Consider the following 22,210-nt stretch of genomic DNA (forward strand, 5'->3'; position numbering starts at 1 on the left):
AGTCAAAGCGCTTAGGCAGGCTGCAAAGAGGAAGCAAAAGCGAGCCACCGAGACAGAAGAGCGAGAATAACGGCTTTCCAAGCGACGAGCGCAAGAAACAGCTAGGCGGAAAAGGCGGTCAATGTCTTCGGTAGCAGAATCGACGACAGAAGCAACTAATCACACACATTCTGTCTGTGTTTGTTTAGCTATGTAAAACCATAGCTAAACATAATAAAGTCAAGCGTCACCATAGCCATAACAGCAAACATAACCGGAGCATCACCATGGTGAATATAGCACAGCCAAGCATCATCACAAGCGGTACAATAGTAATACCACGTATTGCTTCGCAATCACCAGGCTTAACCAAGGTAAGCCACAGCCAATATTTTTTTTTTCTTCTCTACTTTCTCTCTTCTGCCTCACGAGGCAGGGGAGGTGGCTCAGCTAAAGATCCACTAGCAGGCCTGCGCATTTTCTGTTCCTTCTTCCTACAGCCACAACGTCAACAAGAACGCCGACGTCGCACAGCACATGGATGCCTCTTCGTTTCGCCTCCATCGAAACGCAGCAGCCGCGATTGGGTTCGAACGCGGGTACTCGGGCACAGTAGTCGGGCGTCTTACCACTGCACCACCCCGGCGGGGCAAAACCAATGTACAATATATAAGAAAAAATATGAAAACATGACCTTGGCCTGGTTAGGTGTAGGTGTCTACAATTCAGTGGAGTCCACTAAAACGTATAAGGCTCCTTTCAGTCCCTAAAACCTAATTTTCATAAAAATAATTAAAAAAATTCAGTGGATTTAAAAGCGAGTGTTAAAGAAGCTATCACTACAACATTTACAGCTTTCGCTCTACCACTAGGTTGTAGCCATGCTTAACCCCCCCCCCCCCCCCCAATGTTTTTGCTCCATCACCCATTTCCAATCAATTTCACCCCAGAAGAACCAAACACCAGGGTGGGTGGCTAGGAAGGGGGGGGGGGGAGGGGGGAGCTTATGCCCATTGAAAACAGGTGGGTACCCGACGGCACTGGGGATCGAACCTGGTATCTCTCAGGTGTGAGGCGGATTATTACCCCAAGGCCATCGCTTTGGTCGGCTTTCACTTGCTACACCTTAGATATTCCAGATCATTGCGAAACAAACGCGCAGCTCACTGAAGAACAGAGAGGGGGGCAGTGAAGAGAATCGAGGTGTTACAACTCACGTGTTTGCGGAAACAGTCGTCAACTTCCGCTCGAAGCTTGTCTTGGGCGTGCGGGTTGACAGCCAACAGGTAGGATGCAAACGAAGCGGTCGTGGAGGCCGTGTCCTGACCCGCCAGGAAGAACAGCACGCATTGAGCCAGCGCCTCTTCTTCGCTCAGGTCTTCATAGGTGAAGCACGTTGGCAAAATAAGATGAGAGCAAGCCAAATGGTTTTAGTAAACTGCCTAAGCTGCATTTTTTTTTTACGCATTAGTCCTGCGCCAATGCACGAAAACATGAATAGAAAGAGCATGATTGCGATGTGCAAGCCGAAATTGAACGCAATGCTACGGATGGTTGTCGTGTACAGTCGAACACAGTGGCCGTCTCACGTGTAATTCTACAGAGCAGGCATAGCTGTCGAACGACATTAAACGTGCGTAATTGCTGTTTTAGACCTAGACAAATTATTGAAGATTAACTCTCTACACCCAGCTAAATGGTACCTGAGCGAAACAACGTCATTTCTGTACGCGGTTTGGTCGATTCTGTGGTGCGTACGTAACTGCCACATCCATTAGTGATTAGCCAAGAAATTCGGAGAAAATTCGGAGGTCTTGTGCTCAGTTCCCACCGGTGGCATGCCGTTGTTTTTCTTCTACTATCAAATCAATTACGTCCTCATTTAAATAATTACTTCGCCCTAGTAAACATAACAAAAGTCCCATTCTTTAATTTATGTCAGAGGCTTCTCTCTTGTGCAACGGTAGTCAGTAGCATGTAAAACATTACACAAACCGTGCATAGCGCATAAATAAATGCAACTGCACTCACTTTTAACTTCCTTCTGCTTGATTGGCTCTCTTTCAGGCTCAGGACTAAAAATTGATCGGTCTTCCTCTGTTTTTCCTTCTTTTGACGCTTCTTGGGCATTCATCATCATTTGCAGAAAGTCCTCGTGCCGCTACAGGTTGGGACATAATATCAGACAAAAACAAACAAACAAGCAAGAATGACGGGGCGCCAACCCCGTTTCCAGGTTTGGCCCAGTCGTATCGTAAAATTTGTTACAATCTCGCACATTCATGAAGGATCTCGCTCAACAGCCCTGGGCTAGAAAACGTCGTGCAACAAACCCCTGTCTACTTCACGGGTATCAGATCATGAAATTTACATGTCACGGTTGCGCTTTCACAGCAAGCATTCTCTTCTGGGAGGTAAGGTTAGCAGTTTAGAGGAAAAATATACTTACAACGTTATTTTCTGTGCGTTTTTTTATTATATCCACAGTTGCATCTTTGTAGAAGTTGAAAGCCTTTTCATTGAAGATAGATTTGTGGAACGTATCGCTTAGCTTCTGGATGAATGCTGCAAGAAAGAGCGTACAAAATTTTAAATTTTCAGCATGAGCAATGGCCGACGAGAGGCAGTTGAATATTCTTGTGAAAAGTCAGCCATATGAAATTTTCAATATAAAGTTTGTGCAGTGCGATTAAAAAATATAAAGCGTATGGCCCCGCAAAACTTGGTTGTCTTCTCTAAAACAATGTTTCACAACATCAGCTCTTGCATTGCTGCTATTGATGCGACAGCCAGCCATTCCTCCTATTGCGGTGTGTTTGGAACTCGGCAAGCTACTGTGACGGCAGCCACTGCCGAGCCACAGAAATGATGAGTGGGATCACGGCATGCACAAAATATACCTCTGCGGCGGATCTCTCTACCCTACCCATCCTTGAGGGTCATTTAATTGTTTTCACGACCTCAAAATTATGGTGTCTAGAATCAAAATCGTGAAGCAATGATGTACCCCGAACTGTATGTCGTGTAACAGAGACGTTTAACACATTGTCAAACTCTACGCCACTCTATCAATGCTAAACAGCCAAGCAACACCGTCAGGCGGATTCTAAGTATAGTAAAAATATGGCTATGTGAAAAGGACTGAAGAGGAAGCGTGAGAGGCAGGAGATGGTACGAGCTGCTGTCACACAAGAAGAACAGGTACCGTGACAGGAAGCTGACCGCAATCAAAGGGATGTTAAATGCACTGTTCGCCCGGTACATCGTAGAGCTTCCGCACGACCATTTGTTTAACTATACTTTACTTGCTTAACTTTTTTTTTATGGGAAAGCAGTACCAGAGTCGCAATGCGAAGGAAATGATGGTGGATGCTGAGATGGTCAAATGCAATGAAGAGGGTCATTAGAATGCTTTTTTACGATAATGTGTTTCCCTTCTGCCGCATCCCATAGTGTGAACGTGGACCAGTTAATTGCGCTGATTTGTGGCTTTAACTGTTACGACCCGGAAATAATAATTTGCTTTACATTTGCTACACTTATACCTTGTTTTATTTCGGCAGGCTTTCTGGCTTCCTAGTGATTTGGAATGTTTTTACAGTTCTTAAATTTATACTCAAGTCTCGTACACGAGCCACGCTAGTTCACTTGTCGGTATGCTACTAACAGTTTCTTCGACGACTGAGAAGCCAAGTGTCGCGGTTTCCTAGATGTTTGCCGAGACAGGGCGGCGGGCCTTTCTCGCGTATGGCGAGAACTACAATGGCAGCGGACGCTGAAGGGCCATCCGAGCAACTTTGTGAGATAAACCTGCCATGCTTACGCATTTCTGTCGGAAGGACCCCTCGATTGCCATCGTATTTTTCCCCTTCCCGCATCTCTTTGTGCCTATTTCTGGCGTTCGGCTCGCGCTGAGCCCAAAGACGCAGCCGGAGGCTTCAATCGGGGGCCACACAAGGACCCACACTCATGTGTTTGCCTATCACCCGCGCTTACTTTCTGTATGATCTCTTAAATAACCACGCACTACTTCCGTGAATTTTTCTTCCTTCAAATTTCAGCGAAATCGAGAACAAATCCTTCCAAGACCTGCTCAGTGATGACCGATGTTTTATTTTTTATTTATTTTACTGAGATCACTGTTAAAGGCCCGTTCCCCGCGTTTCGCCTCCTGCAGACAAATGGGAAGGATGGAGATGTGAATACAGAGTAAAAAATGCTTAACCAGAGTTGTTTGCTTGGTTGGTCGGCTTACAAGGTTTATCGTAACAGGATTCAAATCATGGATGTTGCAGTGAAGGACTCCGGAAAGGTTCGGCTACCTCGTGTACTTTAGCGAGCACCTACATCGAGCAGGAAACGGAGGCATTTTGTTTTGCCTACATCGAAAAGCAGCCATTATTCATCATGCTTCCACCGGAACGCCTCTCCAGTTTCGGATTCTTACACACTCGTCATACCAACAAGTTGTTATGGCTACCAAGCTCCGGGTGCCTGTCGAGTTTAGGATTCTTACACACTCGTCCTACTACCCCGTTTTGTGGTTACCAACCTTCGAGTGGGTCCTGTAGTAACTGTGAAAGGAGCGTGGTGGGACGAGTGTGTAAGAATCCGAAACTGGAAAAGTGCCCCGGTAGATACATGACGCGCAGTATTATCAGGGATGAAGGATTGTATGTTGAGCGCGCACGTGTGGGCGAACACAGGGCAGTTGCCATGGAAAACATCAAGATGATAGGAGCTTCGGCAGAGACAAGGTGTATCAAGAACTAGCTAATGCGTGGTCACTGTATGGAGGTGTGCGCACTGTATTCACTCGCACCTATCCGTCCAGAACCACCCACGTTATGTGTCGGAAAGAGGTTTTCGTCTTCGTGTGGTTGTGCTTACTCGCTCTAGCTCTTGCGCTCACAAGTTTCACGCCGTGAAGAAGAGGGTTGGGAAGCAGCCCAGTCCTACTGTTGTGAATAAGAGTGAAGGTTATCCGTTGAAGGAGGTAAGAGTGGAGAGAACAGAGGAATAGCGTTCGGCGAGAAATAAGGACGGTGTGGCAAGTGAGCTAAATGCGCAGCCGGAGTAGATCTGCACCGGGAACCATTCGCCGACTGGCAGAAGGTTCATAGTTCTCGGGGTTTAACGTCTCAAAACGACTGAGACTATGAGAGACGCCGTGGTGGAGGGCTGCGGTTATTTCGACCACCTGGGATTCTTTAACGTCCGCTGACATTTTCCCAGCACACGACTGGTAAGAGAGAATGGTATATGCGTAATAATACGCAACAGGGAACATCACCACAGGGTACACCGAAAGAGTCATTAGCGTGGAAGGATGTGCTAAGAGCGAAGAGCGCGCAACCGGAGGGCATCTGCTGCAGGAACCATCTCCTGCTGAAAGAGTGAAAGGGGAGACTAAGGCTAGAGCGCGGCAATGCGAAATCGGAAAGGGTTTGACGTAGAAGCCACCTTGCGTGACAAGCAAGCATCTTTTTTGGGCATCTAGGTTGTCTAGTTTCAACGACCACCCGGCTGAACCGTTTTAGCGCAGATGTTGGACTTTGTGAGAAACTTGTGCGCTTCGGAGAGACAGCAGCTCACAGGATGCTTGTTTGGGGTATGTCCGGCTTCACTTCACGCACACATTTATCGTGCCATTTTAAAAATATCGTCTTTAAATGCTAATATATAGTTTGTCGCAGTGTTCTTCAAGATACGCGACAACTGTGAACGTATGGCTGCCAGCATGAGTACAAGGTTTGGATTGATTTATGGAGTTTAACGTCCCAAGGAGACTAAAGCTATGAGAGATGTAGGGGAGGGCTTCGGAAATTTCGACCACCTGGATTTCTGTAACGTGCACTGGCATGACACAACACACGGGCATCTTGCTTTCGTCTCCATCTAAAAGCGACCACAGCAGCCAGAATTCGATCCTACATTCTTGGGCGCATACGTCGAGCTCCCCAACCACTGCATCACCACGGCGGAGGCATGAGTACAAAGCGAAACGAGAAAAAAACATTAGGTTTGTTTTTGTGGGTCACTCCCGTGCTGTACCAGTGACAGTGCGACTCCCACGTGCACGTATCGCGATATTCTTTAAATGCACTGCCTTTAAAATGACGTTTCATATTTTCGCAATCCGTTTTAGGGCGTATTCGGTTTTTCTTCACGAAAGAACAACACCATGGCTGCACAGTGAAATCACCAAAATTCGTTTAAAACTCCCGTCTACATGTATTCCTATGGAGTGCATTCCCACTCCAGACACAGAAGTGGCCACTGGTGGGGCGCACGTCGGCTGGAGTTAGTTATGCATGGAGCCTACACCACGGTGTTTCTACTCCGGCTACTGGAAAACATGTCAGGCTAGCGCCTCTAGCGGTGTAGTGGAGAGGAACATGAGTCGACGATGGAGTGCGGTGAAAAATAAAACAGTGTGCTCTATTTACTATAGCTATACATACGCGCCTGTTTTTCTCGAATTTTATTTCGGTATTAGGGAAATGAAAATGCCTAGAAAACACTGGTTGGACATAGCAATGTGTAGTCGTAACCCTTATGTGATTTTTTCTTCTTATTGCAAATGAACTCCAATGCAAAGAGCTCATAAGGACTGCCAAATTCTCATCCCAAGTCTCCTGAGCCAGCTTACGCTTTTCAACACGGCTGCTTCAAAAAAAAAAAAAAAAAAAAAACGTAAAACACAAAACATTATCCTGGGGCCTTTGAGGTGTATACTAAATAAATAAATAAATAACATCTCTCTACCCGACACAAGGAGGAGAAAAAAAAAATCTCGGCTGGAGTTAAGCACCAGTAAATTGATAAGACGTACGAAAAAATTGTTTGCAATGGTTTGGGTCCGTTTCGCTTCGCGCTTTCGCATTGAGAGACATGCTCAGAGTTTGGCAAAGTGTTGAACGTCCGTAGTTGGGTTTGTTTGGGGGGAAAGAAAATACGTGGGTTTGAACCCCTGTCCCAAACTAGTCTCCATCTTGACTAGCATACGGATGACAAATGAAAAAAAAAATCGTATGACACCGCCTTGAATGCTGCGCAAAGAATAGTTGCTTCGCAACTTTCATATCAATTACGTGATATTTTTGGTAAATGCTTCAACTCGCGCCGCTTATGAAACAATCAAGGCTTTTGTCTAATAGTGGCTGAAAAACATTGCTATAGTTTCTTTAATTAGAGCAAAGGAATGACCTGTTGACATTCAGTCCGTAGATTTACCGTGCCATCGCCAGTAAAGGTTATAGTCTGCGGTAAGATGCATTTCATTGCGAAATAAAAGAAGGTTCGTGACATTACTGAATGCTCCTCTGTACTACTCGGCATTGCAAGTAGGAAAGACTCTCTCACCTTTAAGCACAACTGATGGCGTCACATATGCAAAGAAGGCGTTCCTCGCGCTGCTAACAAAGGCCCCTCCCTCCGGGGACTGGGCCGAAATCTTGGCTCCAAAGGCGCAACTTGCGACCGCATCCAATGTAAATATGCCGTAGAATCTTGAAAGAAAAATGACAGCACAAAATAAATAGAAGCCTTTGAAGCACGCAAATTAGTATTTATCTACACCTTTTGATATCAACTTGATTTTAAGTTTCCATGTAACGCCTAGTTTCTCTCTCAAATCACAGATAAAGCAAAGCGACTTGTCCTTGATGCTAGTCAATGCTTGCCCACGAGCACATATCCCGATGAACCGCCAGCTCATACTCCAAACATTAAGAAAACGCTGTTTGCTCGACTCGTTTCCATTGGCTTTGAAGTCACTGCAAGGATTCAAAAGGTAATGTATCTTTCGTCGGTATGTAACCTCAAGCGTGAGGATCTGAGCTAACATTCATTACGTTTCTGTGCGTATATTTCACGAATCAAGGAAAGCTCCTGAATTTTACAAATGAAGATTCCGTATCCCAGCATACAAAACGATGCGATTTCAAGGTAGCCATTTTATAAAATTTATCACCGTAAGACCGCATAGCGTATGTCTACAGGCATGACACATTCTGCCTAAAGCGTCTCCAGTGTTGTTGAGGGAAGTTTTAGGGCCGAACGAGATGCGAAACTTTCACACGCCTGCTCCTTCTGCTCTGGGCCTTCATTTTTACTGGAGAGTAAGTGACTATCGCACTAAATGTTTATCCGTCCGTTAACCGCAATTGAAGTGGTTATCTATGTACTGATCGCAACAGAAATTACGAGCTGCCAAATGAATGAATGAATGAATGAATGAATGAATGAATGAATGAATGAATGAATGAATGAATGAATGAATGAATGAATGAATTTTATTCTGTACTCTTTGGCAGTGCATATCTGCCATCTTAGAGGGCGCAAGGAGTCCTTGACTGTGAGCAGCCTCTCCGGCTAATTGGAATGACTTCACCGTAATTCACAGGTTTGAGATGAGCAGACTCGTTTTATCCCTTTCTATCCCGTTCTATCCTCTAATTCTATCCCTTTTATTCTTTGCATGCTGACGGCACATGTCCCAGGCCTGCTATTGCTTGGCATTTTTTACATCTTCTGTTCTACTGTTCCGGATACCATCTGAAACCGTACAGTCCAACTGATTAAATCGAACAAGAGGTTACTCAGGTTCCGACACAAGCGGCGTTTACATGGACCTGACAGGAGCGGGCTGAGTTGAGTTATCGAGACGAAAACCGGTTATAGTGTTCTTGTAAACGCTGTCGGGTTGAGTAGAGAAGTCGAGGGGCTGAGTTGAGTAAACTCCGGTGCAGGGTGCTGCAGGAAACATGTAAACGCTGTTGAGTTGAGTCGGAACACATCGAGAGAGGAGAAGAGTACGGAAAACGCTAGAGATGCGCGAGGGAAAAAGCGGAAGCGGGTACCGTCTGCTAAATCTTCACTTCGACGCGAGGTGCCGCCGTAATCGCCGCTCGCTCAGAGCCGGTTCTGCGCTCGTCGGGTCGGGATCATGTAAACTCTGTAGATTCGAGTCCATTCAACTCAACTCCTCAACTCGACCCCATTTGTCGAGTCCATGTAAACAGGGCTACTACAACCAAGTAAAGATTACCTCCCTGCATGAAGCTCCAAATGGCCTGTTCTATAAGTGATTTTAATTTCATTCATGCCCTCGGGGACCCTTTCACAGCTCAGTGTGACCATCATCTTACCCTTTCATGTCGACGTCTTCTGACATTTTGGCGATGTCTTGCAGGCGCTGCGACGTTATTGCAGCGCACCTGTCCACAATCACTTGCATCTGGGAAAAGAACAAAACGGGGAGAACATATTGATGAGTTCTATGGCATTAATTATCACTATGGTTCTGCAACTGCAAATGAAAGCGTAAAATGAGTAGAAGCAATCACGAACATTCTTTTCTCTTCCAAACAATGATACATCATAGACAGGTAGCTTACCTTCCGCAATTTACCCGTCGTAAAGGCTGGCGACGTCGCACTACGGATCTTCTTCCACTGCTCTGGCTCAGTGTTGATCATTATGTTATCTAAGATAGGATCGTCGAACTTTGAATTCTGGAAGTGCATGAAATCGAAGATAGTATCCCTATATATTGTGCACAGTGTCAATAAAAGCGCTAAAAGAAAGCAGACATATATTTTCTAATTTGGCACTCAACTAAAATCTGCGGGTTTCACGCTGTTTTATCGTTGATTAACATAATTATCACAAAATAAAGGCACGAAAATACCGAAAATACATTTTAAAGGGGGAGAAATTCTCGATAACTGATTGCAAAAATATACGGCATGTGAAATAAAAGGCGCACACAATTTTTTTCAGCTGCCCGTAATGCATCGCGAGAGCACTAAAGTTATATTTAAATGATCACTAAAGCTAGCACTTGTAAGAAACTATAGTTGTCCATGTACACTGAGTAAAAAAGTTATTTTTTTTTGCGCCTCTTTGGTTCCTTCATCTTTGTCCTGGCGGCCGCTTTTCGATGGAGGCGAAAAGCAAGGCGCCCGTGTGCTGTGCGATGTCAGTGCACGTTAAAGAACCCCAGGTGGTCGAAATTTCTGGAGTCCTCCCTCCACTGCGGCGTCTCTCATAGCCTGAGTCGCTTTGGGACGTCAAACCCCACGAACCAAACCAAACCAAACCAAACCATCTTTGTCCTGCACTGCGTGTGCACGCGTGTGTGTGCGCTTGTGCAACTATTACAATGCTTCAAACGTGCCACATATAAACAGCAGGTCTTTCTTGCACGGAGATGTCTCTAGGTTATTCTGAATGTCCTCTTTGCAGTGTCTATACAGAAGTGTGAAAGTAATTTCAGAATCCTGTAGCTTGTTGCTCGAAATAAAATGCATGCGCCAACTGTGCACTACGTCTCAAGATGATGACGACAATGCTGTGGATGATGATACCGTGGAAGCCAGTAGCGGGAGGGCGCATGCGTAGCGCTCTTGCGGCGGAGATTGAAGGGAATGTAAGAAATGAAAAAGATACAAAGAAAAAAAAAAGAAAGGCAAAATGTGAAACTAGTAAAGGGTTATAGTAGTGCGGGAATTAAGTAATCATTTAGAAAATGCACTCGCTCACCTTTCTTTGAGTCATCGCGGCCTCTTTAACCAGAACCACCCTGAGAACATCCGGGTCACCGACGTAGAGTACAGGTTTTCCATCTTCGAAAGATCTGTATCAAAAGGGGAAGAATTTCGAACGAATACAAAGCGGTCGCTGCATTTCGCGCTCCTGCATATTCTGACTTATGCCACGAGAGAGTGTATTAACTCCATGGTTACCCGAAAAGCCGGCCGTGCTTCTTGTAAAGCTCTTCTTCTACAACGTGCAAAGGCTGAAAAAAAAAAAAAAGTACAGGTTCTCATTGTGGAACGCGAGAAGAGCGAAAAATACGCGAAACTTTGCTCACCTTGAACAACTGTTTCCACTGTGCGCCGAAAAAAAGGGAAAATTTCTCGTACGGGATGTTCTGGTTCTTCCAATAGTTGCGGTAGCGGGTAGCTCGGCTGCAAACCAGAAGGAAACTAAGATCCTTTTCAAAAACAAATTGCAGGCACATTTCAATTTCAGGGCAGGTATCGGCTTAGCTAGCGCTATAAGTGCTTCTGCAAATAGAAATGAAAATTTCAAGTTAATTTACGGCGTTTCTAGGCAGCGCCGACAACCAGTCTATGACCGGCCGTGTCACCTGCCTGCTACCATATACCAGAGGCGTGCTTGTGGGTTTTCGCTCACAGCGTCGATATCTGGCCTACTCCTGAGCCAGAGGAGAAGTATATGTGGAGGGCTTTGAGCAACAAGAGCAAGTGTAGTGCGAACAAAAGGTTGACTGCCACGCAAGGTCCCAATTGAAATCAGCAAGGTTTGGATTATGGAGATAGGGGAGTAGTGGGGTGCGAGTGCGCATGCGCTGTCCTCCTTGAGCGCGCCAGATGGCGCCAAGTGCCCGTCACATACCGCCGTGCATGGGACAATCAGAGCGCGCCGCGCTAACGGCGCGATGTCGCTGTATACGGTAGCAGTATAGTGCTATGCTGAAAGTGTATACTAAGGCTTTCGCATCACGCCGCCAAGGGCAAGGCTTACTTGTTTCCCGATTTTCTTCGCGGAGTGTGTGAACTGCAGTGATAGGCCTTTCGTACTAGTCATTCCCGCATATATCTAACTATTGATTATATCGAACTGTCATAATAATGTTCTGAACCCCTATGCGAAAGCATGGGAGAGGTTCACCTTTACCGAACTGTTGTTCAGTGGAACATTAGATATATCGAACTACGAACCGAGCCCCTGCAAGAACGCATCATCTGTTTTCGTGCGCGGAGCCGGGTCGGCTGCGCTTCCTCGGCGGCATGCAGGCAGTAGTAATGTTTTAAAACCGCTTCACGGGCTCAACATCGAGTCCGCATGAAAGTGGCTTTCGGTATGGTTGTTTTCAACGTGACACTGCTGCCATGGGGGGAAGCTGGGGTTTGGTGCAATAGTTGTCCTGCGCTTAAACCAGCCTTGCCGACCGAAGGCTTGAGGCCACTCTCGTGCGGCCGGCTACGAGAAGAAACAGAACTAGGCTGTAACAGAACTGTAACAGAACTAGATCGCTTATGATCAGCAGTGGCTTTTTACGAAGCGCTGTCTACAGCAGCTTTGATGAGACCCCTAACCCCAGAGGCACTGGTGCCCCGCGGGGCAAGATACGAGCCCTGACAGCCGAGGACGCGTGATCGCGCCCACGGAGCGGAACATACAGGCCTCTTTTCAATGCCTGGCGCGTAGTGGCGTGGGTACGCGCGTGGGCTCCTCGCTAAAAGCCGCAGTCGCGGCGAGCGGTCTGTTCCTACGTGTATCTAAGCAGGAAGCGCACCGCTAGCTTGAAAGCCCCGTATGCACATTTCTACCTTACAGAGAAGCTCGTCTATTTGATCGTTCTATATGTCGAATTACGATATATCAAACTATTTCTTCGCTCCTTCGCGTTCGATATATCAAGGATCGGCTGTGTACAGCTGCTCGGATTAAGTCGCGTCCACCTGTTTTGCCGGAACAAAAAAAGTTGTTCTAATCTTTTTAAATACCTTTGTAGCTGGCCGCATTGTAATATCCAGAACCCAGAACTTTGTGCATGTATAAGGATTTCTATGAAAGTAGAAAAGCCTGACAACTCACAAAACTACAATTATAGTCTTTTCTTCTGGCCTGAGATGAAAATAAAGGCTTAATATTATTATCGATATCATTAGAAGCCTTATTGGCAGACAATCCGGCGTTCTTGGCGTTGTGAGCGAAACGTAGTCTGGTACTGTTGGCCAGCGAGTAGAGCGATGACAGGGCGGGAGCTGCGAGCTCGAGCTTCGGAGGATCAGGTGGGAATCGAACCTCGGCCAAGACTTTGAGGCGAGGAGTAAGACACGCTTCTTTTAGGCCTGGCATGCGTGTAAAACTTTATTGTTAACAATGTTGGGTGGCTTTTTAGATAATTCGATAGCTTTGGACTGCATTATAATGAATGTGTGCGGGATGACGAAGACACAAATTAAGGCATTACTAATCGGCCGAGTATCCAGTGCATATAGGCGAACGAAGGTCCCCGAAAATACCAGCAGATGCGAACCATTAACCCTACCGCGTTGCACACTTAAAGACAGAGCTTTTCTCATCGATTTCTTTCGATTAACTCGAATTTTACCTCTGTAGTGATAAAATAGTAGATTCCAAAGGCATTTAGGTGAAATTTCGGCTGTTAAATACATAGAATTCGAATGTTAGAAAGCGGCCACCATCTTCCCTAGCACCACCTTACACGTTATTGTTGATCAATGTTGGTTTTTATTTTCGATCAGTAAAGAACAGAAGACATGCCCCTGAAGCTTCACGGAACCAGTCTCCCAGCAGTGGCGTTATTTGGTGCTCGATAAAAGTGGAGTACACCCATAAGGGGTCCTGCATCGCTCGGTGATCTTAGCCATTTGAGATAACACTGTTCTTTTGTTGTAGGAGATGGTGCAATTGAAGCTGCAGCAACACGACACAAAGGAAAATGTCGTCATAGACATCTACCGTAATTCAGCGAATCTAAGCCCCCCGTTCTTCGTAAGGAAGAGCGCTAAAGAGGTCGCCAAGCACATTTGATCACTCTCGTCGAGTCGGAGTTGTCAGAGGTGTTCATGTGTTTCGACATTGCAGGAGATATGGCGGCACAGAACACCGAAATCCAGCCGAACGTCACCTCGATAACTCCACCAGTGTTTTTTCATGTGGGTCTAGTATTATAGCCACGCCGAAAACCGGCCGAAAGCCACCCTGATAATTTTTATCAGCGTGTTGTCACGTGGGCCTGGCATCTTTTCACGGGCATCTCGGGAGCGCGTATCTTGGTTTGATGTCAGTTGTTTCAGAAGCGTAACGGTAACAGTATTGCAAATAAAAAAATTGGCAAAGGAAGCCCGAAAACCTGCTAAAAACCGCTAAATTCGATATTTCCACCACAATGCCTAATATTTACGCATTTTGTTCCGTTATTTGTCCAATAAGAATATAAACAAAAGTTTAAATAAGTTGAAAGCACTTTTGCCTCTTGACTACAAAATTCGGACGAGTGCTTTCATTCTCAGGAATATCGCGCCTGCCATGTGTTGGTTTAAATTAAAGCCGCAAAATTACGGCTTTCTTTTCTGACAACAGACCATGTCTGAAGTTACTTTTATTCCCGAAAAGACGTCGTCTTCATCATCTTGATCTGCTGGGCATTCTGTGGACGATTGTCCGCTCGTATACCGCAACTTCTAGACGGGATTCCGGCACTGCTGCCAACGTATACATTAATATTGCGGTGATGTATTTTGGACTGCATTAGAGAGCATTTCGTAGTCTGAGTAGCGTTTAATCTGCCTTCGGTGTCCGGCTCGAGTAATTAAGCTGGGATTTTGTAATCTTTGCGCACATTATGTTATCTGTTAACATTTGATAATGTACAGTTGACTGAACAGGCGTCCAGCCTCTTTCTGCGTTCTGCCAGAGCAGCAGCAGCATGGAGAGCAAACTCGGTCAGCTCAAAGAAGGGATTTCTGCGATTTCTGCCTGAAACATTCCTGTACTGCTACTTCACCTCACAACTCAGTCGTGCTCCTAAAAATGTCGTGCTCCTAAAGAGTTGGCTTCTTTAATTGCAGTTGAACGACAGCGATTTTTTTTTTACTCAAAACTTGGTGGTTCTACAGCCACTCTTCTCAAAACTTCTGCACATACTTGAAAGGTGGCAGTCAGCCTAACCTCCCGCCCGGCATCGACGGACTTTATAATTGGATTAAAACCGCCTTAGAAATCAATTCTAGGCGGATTGGACGCGTTGGGATATTCGGTACCTTGACAATTTCATGCGTTCATAACGATTTTCATTTGCAGAAATTAATGTAATTTCAAAGAACTTGCACTATTGGAAACAAAAATTGTAGGACCACAAAACCCTCAATAAAAGCATGCTGGACTTGAAACCGCTAAACAAACATCGCCTTCCGCAATACAGCATTTTTACCCTCTAAACTGTGTAAACACCCGCTAAATTTAGCTAGAAAACCGCTAACTTGGCTAACACTGAACGCCAACCCTGAACGGAAGTCATGAGTTTCTAGAGGGCTGCCTACAGCTTTATGTTTAAGAGAATTGTAATCACGTTTGCCGAAGATGCTTGCCAAGTTGTTTTCCAAACAGATTGTTTTTTGCGCCATGCTCGTCGAGATATCGCCGCGAAAAGAAGGGGAGGGATACATGCATTTTAGATTTTTCGAATCTAAGTACCCGCTCTCCCTCCTTTCTCTCTCTCTCTCTCTTTGGTCATCGTGGTCGGGAAAATGGGTGTTTCGAATGGATGGCTTGGTTTATGGGGTGTAATGTCCCAATACAACTCAGGCTATGAGAGACGCCGTAACGGAGGGCTCCGAAAATTGAGCCCCCTGGGATCTTTAACGTGACTGACATCGCACAGCCCACGGGGGCTTTGCTTTTTGCCTCCGCCGAAAAGCGGTAAACGCGGCCGGGATTCGATTCCTCATCCTAGGCACACAGTTGAGCGCCGTAACCAGTGTACCACAATGGCGGGGAGTTTAGAATGGAGTAAATACGGTAAATCGACAGTTACACACTAGAGCGTTAACTAAGTAGATCCTCGCACATTTTATTCGCTATGTGTGTGACTGGATGCTAATCGCTGGCTTCGCTCGCTCTACTCTGCGTGGCACGTTAGCTCAGTGTTTGCCCCAGTCCCCATGCGCTCTTGCGAGCCCTTTGCGAGAACCTGTACAGGCTGTCGCAGATGAAAAGGAAACGTGCAAGAGTAAGATAGCAATGTGCGAATAGGCAGCGACAGTATATCATTCAGGAAGTAACAAAAATGCATAGCAGAATATCATGGCGACAGCCTTTTAATCTAGGAAATGTAATAGCGCAAAAGCAGGCAACCACAAGACAAGAGGACGCGACCTATGGCACGAGCGCTGACTTTTGAACTTAACTTTATTGCTTTAAGCCAGACACCTTATATGAGGCGAGAATAAGAGGAATTAAAAGAAAAAAGAAGTGAATCAATCAGGGATTATACCAACCGGCACGAAGGACGCATGCGCAAACAAGTAACATGAGGACTGTAAAACGAAAGCAGGACAAACAAATAATTCGTTGGCCTCATCTAAATATGCTCCAAGTAACTTAACTCCAAGTAAAACTTAGCTCCCGATTGTGATGAGAAGGTAATGAATCGACTGCCGTATTACATGATGAGAAGGTAATGAATCGACTGCCGTATTACTTTATGCGATAGGCTTCCAAATAGGTATGCGTTGCCTTGTAAGTTGTAAGACAGCATGTATCAGTTTTGAATCACTACTTATTTTAATCGCGGACGCTACCTGGGGAGCTCAAGACACTACGCCTTCTGTATCCGCAAGAGGCTAACTCCGCAAGAAGCAAGTGCTTTCCACGGCCCTGTAAACCCACTCTGGGGACATGTCAAAAAGAGTATGCAAGTTAATGCCGTCGGAACTTTCAAGATTGAATTTACGGAAGAAACCACCTGCTCAAATAACAGTATCACTGGAGAAGCCTCTTGAATCTTCTGCCTTCATAGTTTACTTTAACTTACGGAGTTTAACGTCCCAAAGCGACTCAGGCTATGAGAGACGCCGTAGTGGAGGACTCCGCATATTTTGACCACCTGAGGTTATTTAACACGCACTGACATCGCACAGCACACGGGCGGCTTTTAGCCTCCATCGAAAAGCGGCCGCTGCGGTCGGGATTCGGTCCCGCATCCTTAGGCACAATAGTCGAGCGCCGTAATCACTGCGCCACCGCGGCAGGGCTGTTGCTTTGTTTACGTAGCAAGCAGATGATAGAGAGAAAAAGAAGTGCAATCTTCGTTTGATGTGTTTTTCTGCCTAAAAACGATATCTTCTGCAGAAAGGTCCAAAATATGGTGTGCAGTCTAATGTTCCAGCACATGAACTGATTGGTGTGAACGCAAAAAATGGAGAGGACCGAGACTAATATCTCTATGAAGGTGTGGACTGTTTGCGGAAGCCTACACTGAAAATTCAAGGCCAGCAGATAACAGATCGTAAAAGCAAAAATAGCCTTATGCTTTTTCCAACAGCTTCAGTTTTGCACAAGAAAGTTTACAATCCGAAAGTGTATGAAGCTGTCGATAAGAATTTTGTGCCGGCTGAAAAAACATTTCATACATTTAGGACCAAGTTCGTCAACATCTGCAAGAAATTAAACCTTGATACTCTTGCCCGAAATGTCATTAAGGGCAGAGGTAGTAGTTTAAATAATTTCTTTACAACCAAGACCCATATGCCAGAAATCCCTTCTGGTATATTGTTAGTCAAGGAGGTTCCTGGCAGAAAAGTTTCTTACGGCACTTGTTTTGATGACCCTTTCCTTACAGAAAGTTTGAGGTCACACAGTTTGCTGAAAGTACTGATGATATTGACTTTGGGTTTTCTGTGGAGGTAAACCTGTTTTATTTCGTACCTCAAGATCAGCTTCTGTTGGCTGTTAAAGTATGAATAGAAGTAAATAGACGCATGCTGTTCCAGAATTCAATAGACTTGTCAGTTGACCATTTCATCGCCTTATTGCAGTTCTACCCCAGTGCTATTCTTATTGTTTTTGACTACCATCCCCTTCTGCAGCGACTCTGTATTTGCATTGTGCCCTGCACAGCCCCTATACTTATTGATAATTTTAACGAACGTAGATAAACATTTGGATAGACATTTTTATGTGAGGTGTGTGTGTGTGTGGGGGGGGGGGGGGGAGGGGAGGGTCAAATTATATTAAATGTGCTTACGATTCGCAAGTGCTTTGAAAAAACAGACTGCCATCCCCTGCATTTCTACAAAGGTAAGTTCTAAAACATATTGATATGCATGGGCTTGTCCCCGTGAATCACCTGACGCGGGTTCCTTGCAGTTTTTTTTTTTTTTTTTAGATTTAAAACCAACCTTCTGTAAAAGCCCCACCGTGGTGGTGCAGTTGTTAGAGCGCTCAACTGCTGCGGCCAGGGATGCGAGATCGAATCTCGGCCGCTGTGGCCGCTTTTCGTTAGAGCCGAAAAGCAAGACGCCCGTGTGCTTTGGCATGTCGTGCACGTTAAGGAACCCCTGGTGGTCAAATCTTCCGGAGCCCTTCACTACGGTGTCTCTCGTATAACTAGTCGCTTTACCCGTTAAACCAACCAACCTTTTGTGAAAAACACGTTTGTTAGGGTTATTACCCTCGAGTAAGATAAAAAAAGATTTGTTGCAGTTTGATTCAGCGCATTCGATGAGGTGAAAAAAGCTATAGTGTCGCACTGTATGGAAGCTTGTCTAAAAAAAATCGTGGTCACGACACATGTAAAATAGTTTTCAAAATCTGACAAGCCGGCTTTTGGTAGCACGGCTCCTCTTTTCGGCCTTAGCTACTGTTTCCGATATCCTTCTTCAGAAACCGAAGTTTGTAACACAAAGAAAACCTGCTGATAACTGGGTGGGAAGAAAGCCTTGGGCTTTGCCATGCTTTTACAATACTTTGCACAACCTCAAGAAAGCGACCAGCACAGGCATGGTGTGCCTACGGGGTTTTTGGCTGTCAACAAGCTGGGTTAGTTGTGTCCACAAATCTGCAGCGTGGAAGAACGCGGATGCTATGTAAAGTATGCCACTCCGTTTGTCAGCTGTTCCACTGCAGCAGTCTGTATGCTATTTTCATGACACGTGGAAAGCTTTATGTCGGCCAAACTCGCTGCTGCAGCAACGGACACTGATGTCCGAAATTTAAAGGACCAATACGCTCATTTGGTTGCACACATTAATAGTTGCAACATATGCGTGGATCAAGTGAAAGAAGCAGGTTCTCTGTAAGAGCACCGATAAGACGGCACATTATCAGTTTGGAGGTCTACGACATAAAGAAATACCGCATTTAAAGCATTATTTTGCGTCATTATCGCTATTTGATGTTGAGCATGAGATTTTGGTTTTATATTCCTGCTGTTAATTGTTTACTCGTGAGTCCTTTGTGCATGTTGTTCTAATCCTCGTTTGATTCATTCTCTTCCGTTTTAATTTTTTTTCGTCTTAGATAACCTATCTGGCTTGCAGCAAAAAAATTCAGCGTAAAGCCAGCACTCGTTTGTTCTCATGTGGTTGCATGATATTGCAATACTACATTTATTATATTCATAATGCACAATGATCGTAAAGAAGGTTTAATGAACGGCCTTTTAATACATTTTTAATGCTCATTCTGGACTGCTTCCCGGTATATATTTGTGATGCATGTTTGTTTGGTTTGTTTGTAGGATTTAACGTCCCAAAACGACTCAGGTTATGAGAGACGCCGTAGTGGAGGACTCAAGACATTTTGACCACATGGGGTTCTTTAACCCGTACTGACATCGCCCTGCACACCGGCATCTAGCTTTTCGCCTCCACCGAAAAGCGGCCGTCGAGGCCAGGATTCGATCCCGCATCCTTGAACACAGTAGTCGAGCGCCTTTAAAAAAAAAAACAAGAAAAAAAAAAAACAAGCTGCACCACCAAGGGCATTTCAGATGCATGTAACATCAATGTTACTTGACAGATTAGATTTCGTGGACCGATTCAGTGTGTCAGATTGCAATTAAAATACTCAAGCGGCCACCAAAACTGCAGCCGCCGTATTCACATTGGGTAATGAATGTGAAGTAAGGGCAGACTATAAAATAACAAATGCTTCGCTTAAAACTTAACTGAGTCTACCCAAGGAATTACACAGAATTGCTGATACAATTCCATTCATAAGCTTGCTCCATCCGATGTCATAACGGATTGTAGTATAATTATTCAGTGAGTAATTGGAACAACGACACGGTAATGCTGGTACGCGTTTAACGGTTTTACCTGAGGAAGTTCCTGTTTTGTGTGCGTGGCAGAACTTAGTACTTGGCGCACAACGTATCAGTGCAAAAAAAAAAAAAATTGTGGGCAACAATTAAACTCAGCCTTGGCAGCGAGATAAAATAGCGTTAATTGCCCTAGGATATGTTTTTTTTTTTCTTCTTGGCGTTCACTGCGTACTGCTTGTCATGAGATCGACTCACAGAGCAAATTGCTTTGCTCTGTATATTCCTCTTCTTTTTCATTCACAGCAGCATTCGTTTTCGATGCAAACGCCCATTTGTAGGTGATTACTAACTTCTAATTAACAAACTCTCTATTACAGTGAAAATAAGTGTATAGATCAACACACGCCATTAAGGTGAAGCCCGCAAAGCATTCATTAGGTTCCTTTCTAACGCGCCTAAACGAACGAGCCTTCGTGACCAATTTGTGGCATGTTGATCTCGCAGCCGAAGGGGCTGGATGCGACCCCCCGCACCTGCCCTAATTAACCCGAATTTATTTTTCGATATTCCTTTTATGTATACTACGTGAACCTGACCACCAATATTGGCTTCATTCTGGTAGTTCCGCTAATTGGCCTGTCTGTATTTTTGTTTCTCTAAGGTTCCTCGGAATACTTGGCGAAGAACGACGCCGCAAACGCTGATGACGTCTATGATGAAGGTGGGTCTTATATTATATATTTTAAATAACGGCATTCAATGCAGCCATTACTCGATTTTCGTTCAGCTAAGCGAAACAGGAAAGGGTTTCACTCATCTTCCTAAAGCATGCGAAAGTTTACAGCAAAGAACCCTGCCAAGCTAAACATCGACATATTTCTCCGTTCTGCGCACAAAGAAACACTGTTATTCGTTTTACGTGAGCTATGCTTCCTGTTTGCAGTATATTTAGCCTGGCATCTTACGCTTGTCTTGTAAGCTTGTCAGCAAATTATTAAAGCTTTGTATTGCTCGGCGCATTACGTCTGGTGCCAACTGCATGCATACTAACTGCTTTCTGTCTACGGCGACGAATGTATGTCATGTCCTCCAAGTGCTGTGCAAACTGCACATCCAAACATATTAACCGAAATTAAAGTCGTCGTGTCGACTGCGGGCGATGCAGAAAGCAGTAAGGAAGGTCACCAACTGCCACAGCTAACTCTACTGGCAAATAAACTAAAATGTCAACGGCCGTCACTACATCAGTGGGCGGTGAACTGTTCTTGAATTTTGCTGCTTAGAGATGTGTACATGTGGGACAGAGTGTTGTCATACTTCTGACTTGTACAAATTGTTCTAATTTAGTCACTTTATTCAATAGGCATTTCATTTTCCCGCTAATTCGGCCACATTTTCGGTTGTAATATAAAGGTCGGTTACGGCGAAATACTGGAAACTCTCTAATCGCACAATTTGATTAACCGGTAAGATGTTTACCCGTTTAAATGCGTAAAACTATACTCGTTCCGAACAACCCCGGTTTGCAATATCACAGTGAGCTACTCACCAGTACAGCAAAAACCCGATGGCAGTGATCAGAAATACCCAGTCGTAGAAAACGAAGAAGCTCAGTAAAGACATGTCCACCGGCGTCCCACGCTACCTTTGTGTTGGTCAGAGTCCAACAGCGTCAACAGCTCCACGGGTTCCTTCCCTTATTGCGTTCTTTTTTCTTTTTCTTTTGTTAACCTTGGCAGCGATTGGTTGGTGATAGTATGGTGAAATATCCTCACATGTTGATGCTGCGGCAGCTCAGACAACTGGGCCAGTATTATCTCTGGTAGGCTTCAAGCCGAGCCACGCAGCAGAGCAATACGCACTTGCGCACATGGGCTATCGTTCTTGCTTCACCACCAGATAGCGACTCTGTCCTTCTTCTTTGTCCAGCTTATCTATCTTATCTATCAGTCGGAGAATTTTCGAGTGTTTATGGCAATGGGGAACTAGATATAAAAAATAAGCTAGATCAATCAAGGCACGGCCGGATTTCAATACAAAAAAGGGTCTGCTCGAAATGCCCTGAAACTTACGGCAGTGAGGACGGCGCGGCCCCCTAAGGGCACGTCACGCGATAGCCGTAAGCAGCCGCGACCCTTTGTACGCTTCTGCGTGCTTGGCAGATACCAGCGATACTTTTTGTATGAAGGATGATTGTATTTCAAGATCAAACGTACCCAACACGAGGTGCAAGTAAAGTTATTGCTCCGCACTGCAGTTTTGCATCCATGCAAGCACTAGTGCACCGTCCGTAGTCATAGAATCAAATTAAAGACGTTATGTTAGGTACAGCGTCACGAAACTGCACCTGAGGGCCATGAGATACGCACTAATAGGAGAAAGCTAGGTTAAAATCTACCG

The 22,210-nt window shown here is 45.1% G+C and overlaps 1 protein-coding gene across 1 annotated transcript in view; it reads right to left on the reverse strand.

The window, feature by feature from the left end:
- The window catches only part of LOC146186179 (cytochrome P450 3A24-like), a 40,915-nt gene extending 19,077 nt beyond the window's left edge, over positions 1–21,838 (reverse strand). Inside the window, exons 1-10 of the mRNA XM_084607074.1 lie at positions 21,360–21,838; positions 10,859–10,955; positions 10,731–10,783; positions 10,528–10,621; positions 9,381–9,497; positions 9,132–9,220; positions 7,345–7,490; positions 2,429–2,544; positions 2,011–2,140; positions 1,197–1,357 (exon numbers count right to left, since the gene is read on the reverse strand). Of these exons, the coding sequence (XP_084463200.1) occupies positions 1,197–1,357; positions 2,011–2,140; positions 2,429–2,544; positions 7,345–7,490; positions 9,132–9,220; positions 9,381–9,497; positions 10,528–10,621; positions 10,731–10,783; positions 10,859–10,955; positions 21,360–21,433 (1,077 nt within the window). The 5' untranslated portion in view covers positions 21,434–21,838. The remainder of the gene's footprint in view (positions 1–1,196; positions 1,358–2,010; positions 2,141–2,428; positions 2,545–7,344; positions 7,491–9,131; positions 9,221–9,380; positions 9,498–10,527; positions 10,622–10,730; positions 10,784–10,858; positions 10,956–21,359) is intronic.
- Positions 21,839–22,210: the final 372 nt, after the last annotated feature.

Source organism: Amblyomma maculatum, chromosome 6 (assembly GCF_055883805.1).
Source record: "Amblyomma maculatum isolate TAMU_Amacu chromosome 6, ASM5588380v1, whole genome shotgun sequence".
In the NCBI taxonomy this organism is placed as follows: Eukaryota; Metazoa; Arthropoda; class Arachnida; order Ixodida; family Ixodidae; genus Amblyomma; species Amblyomma maculatum.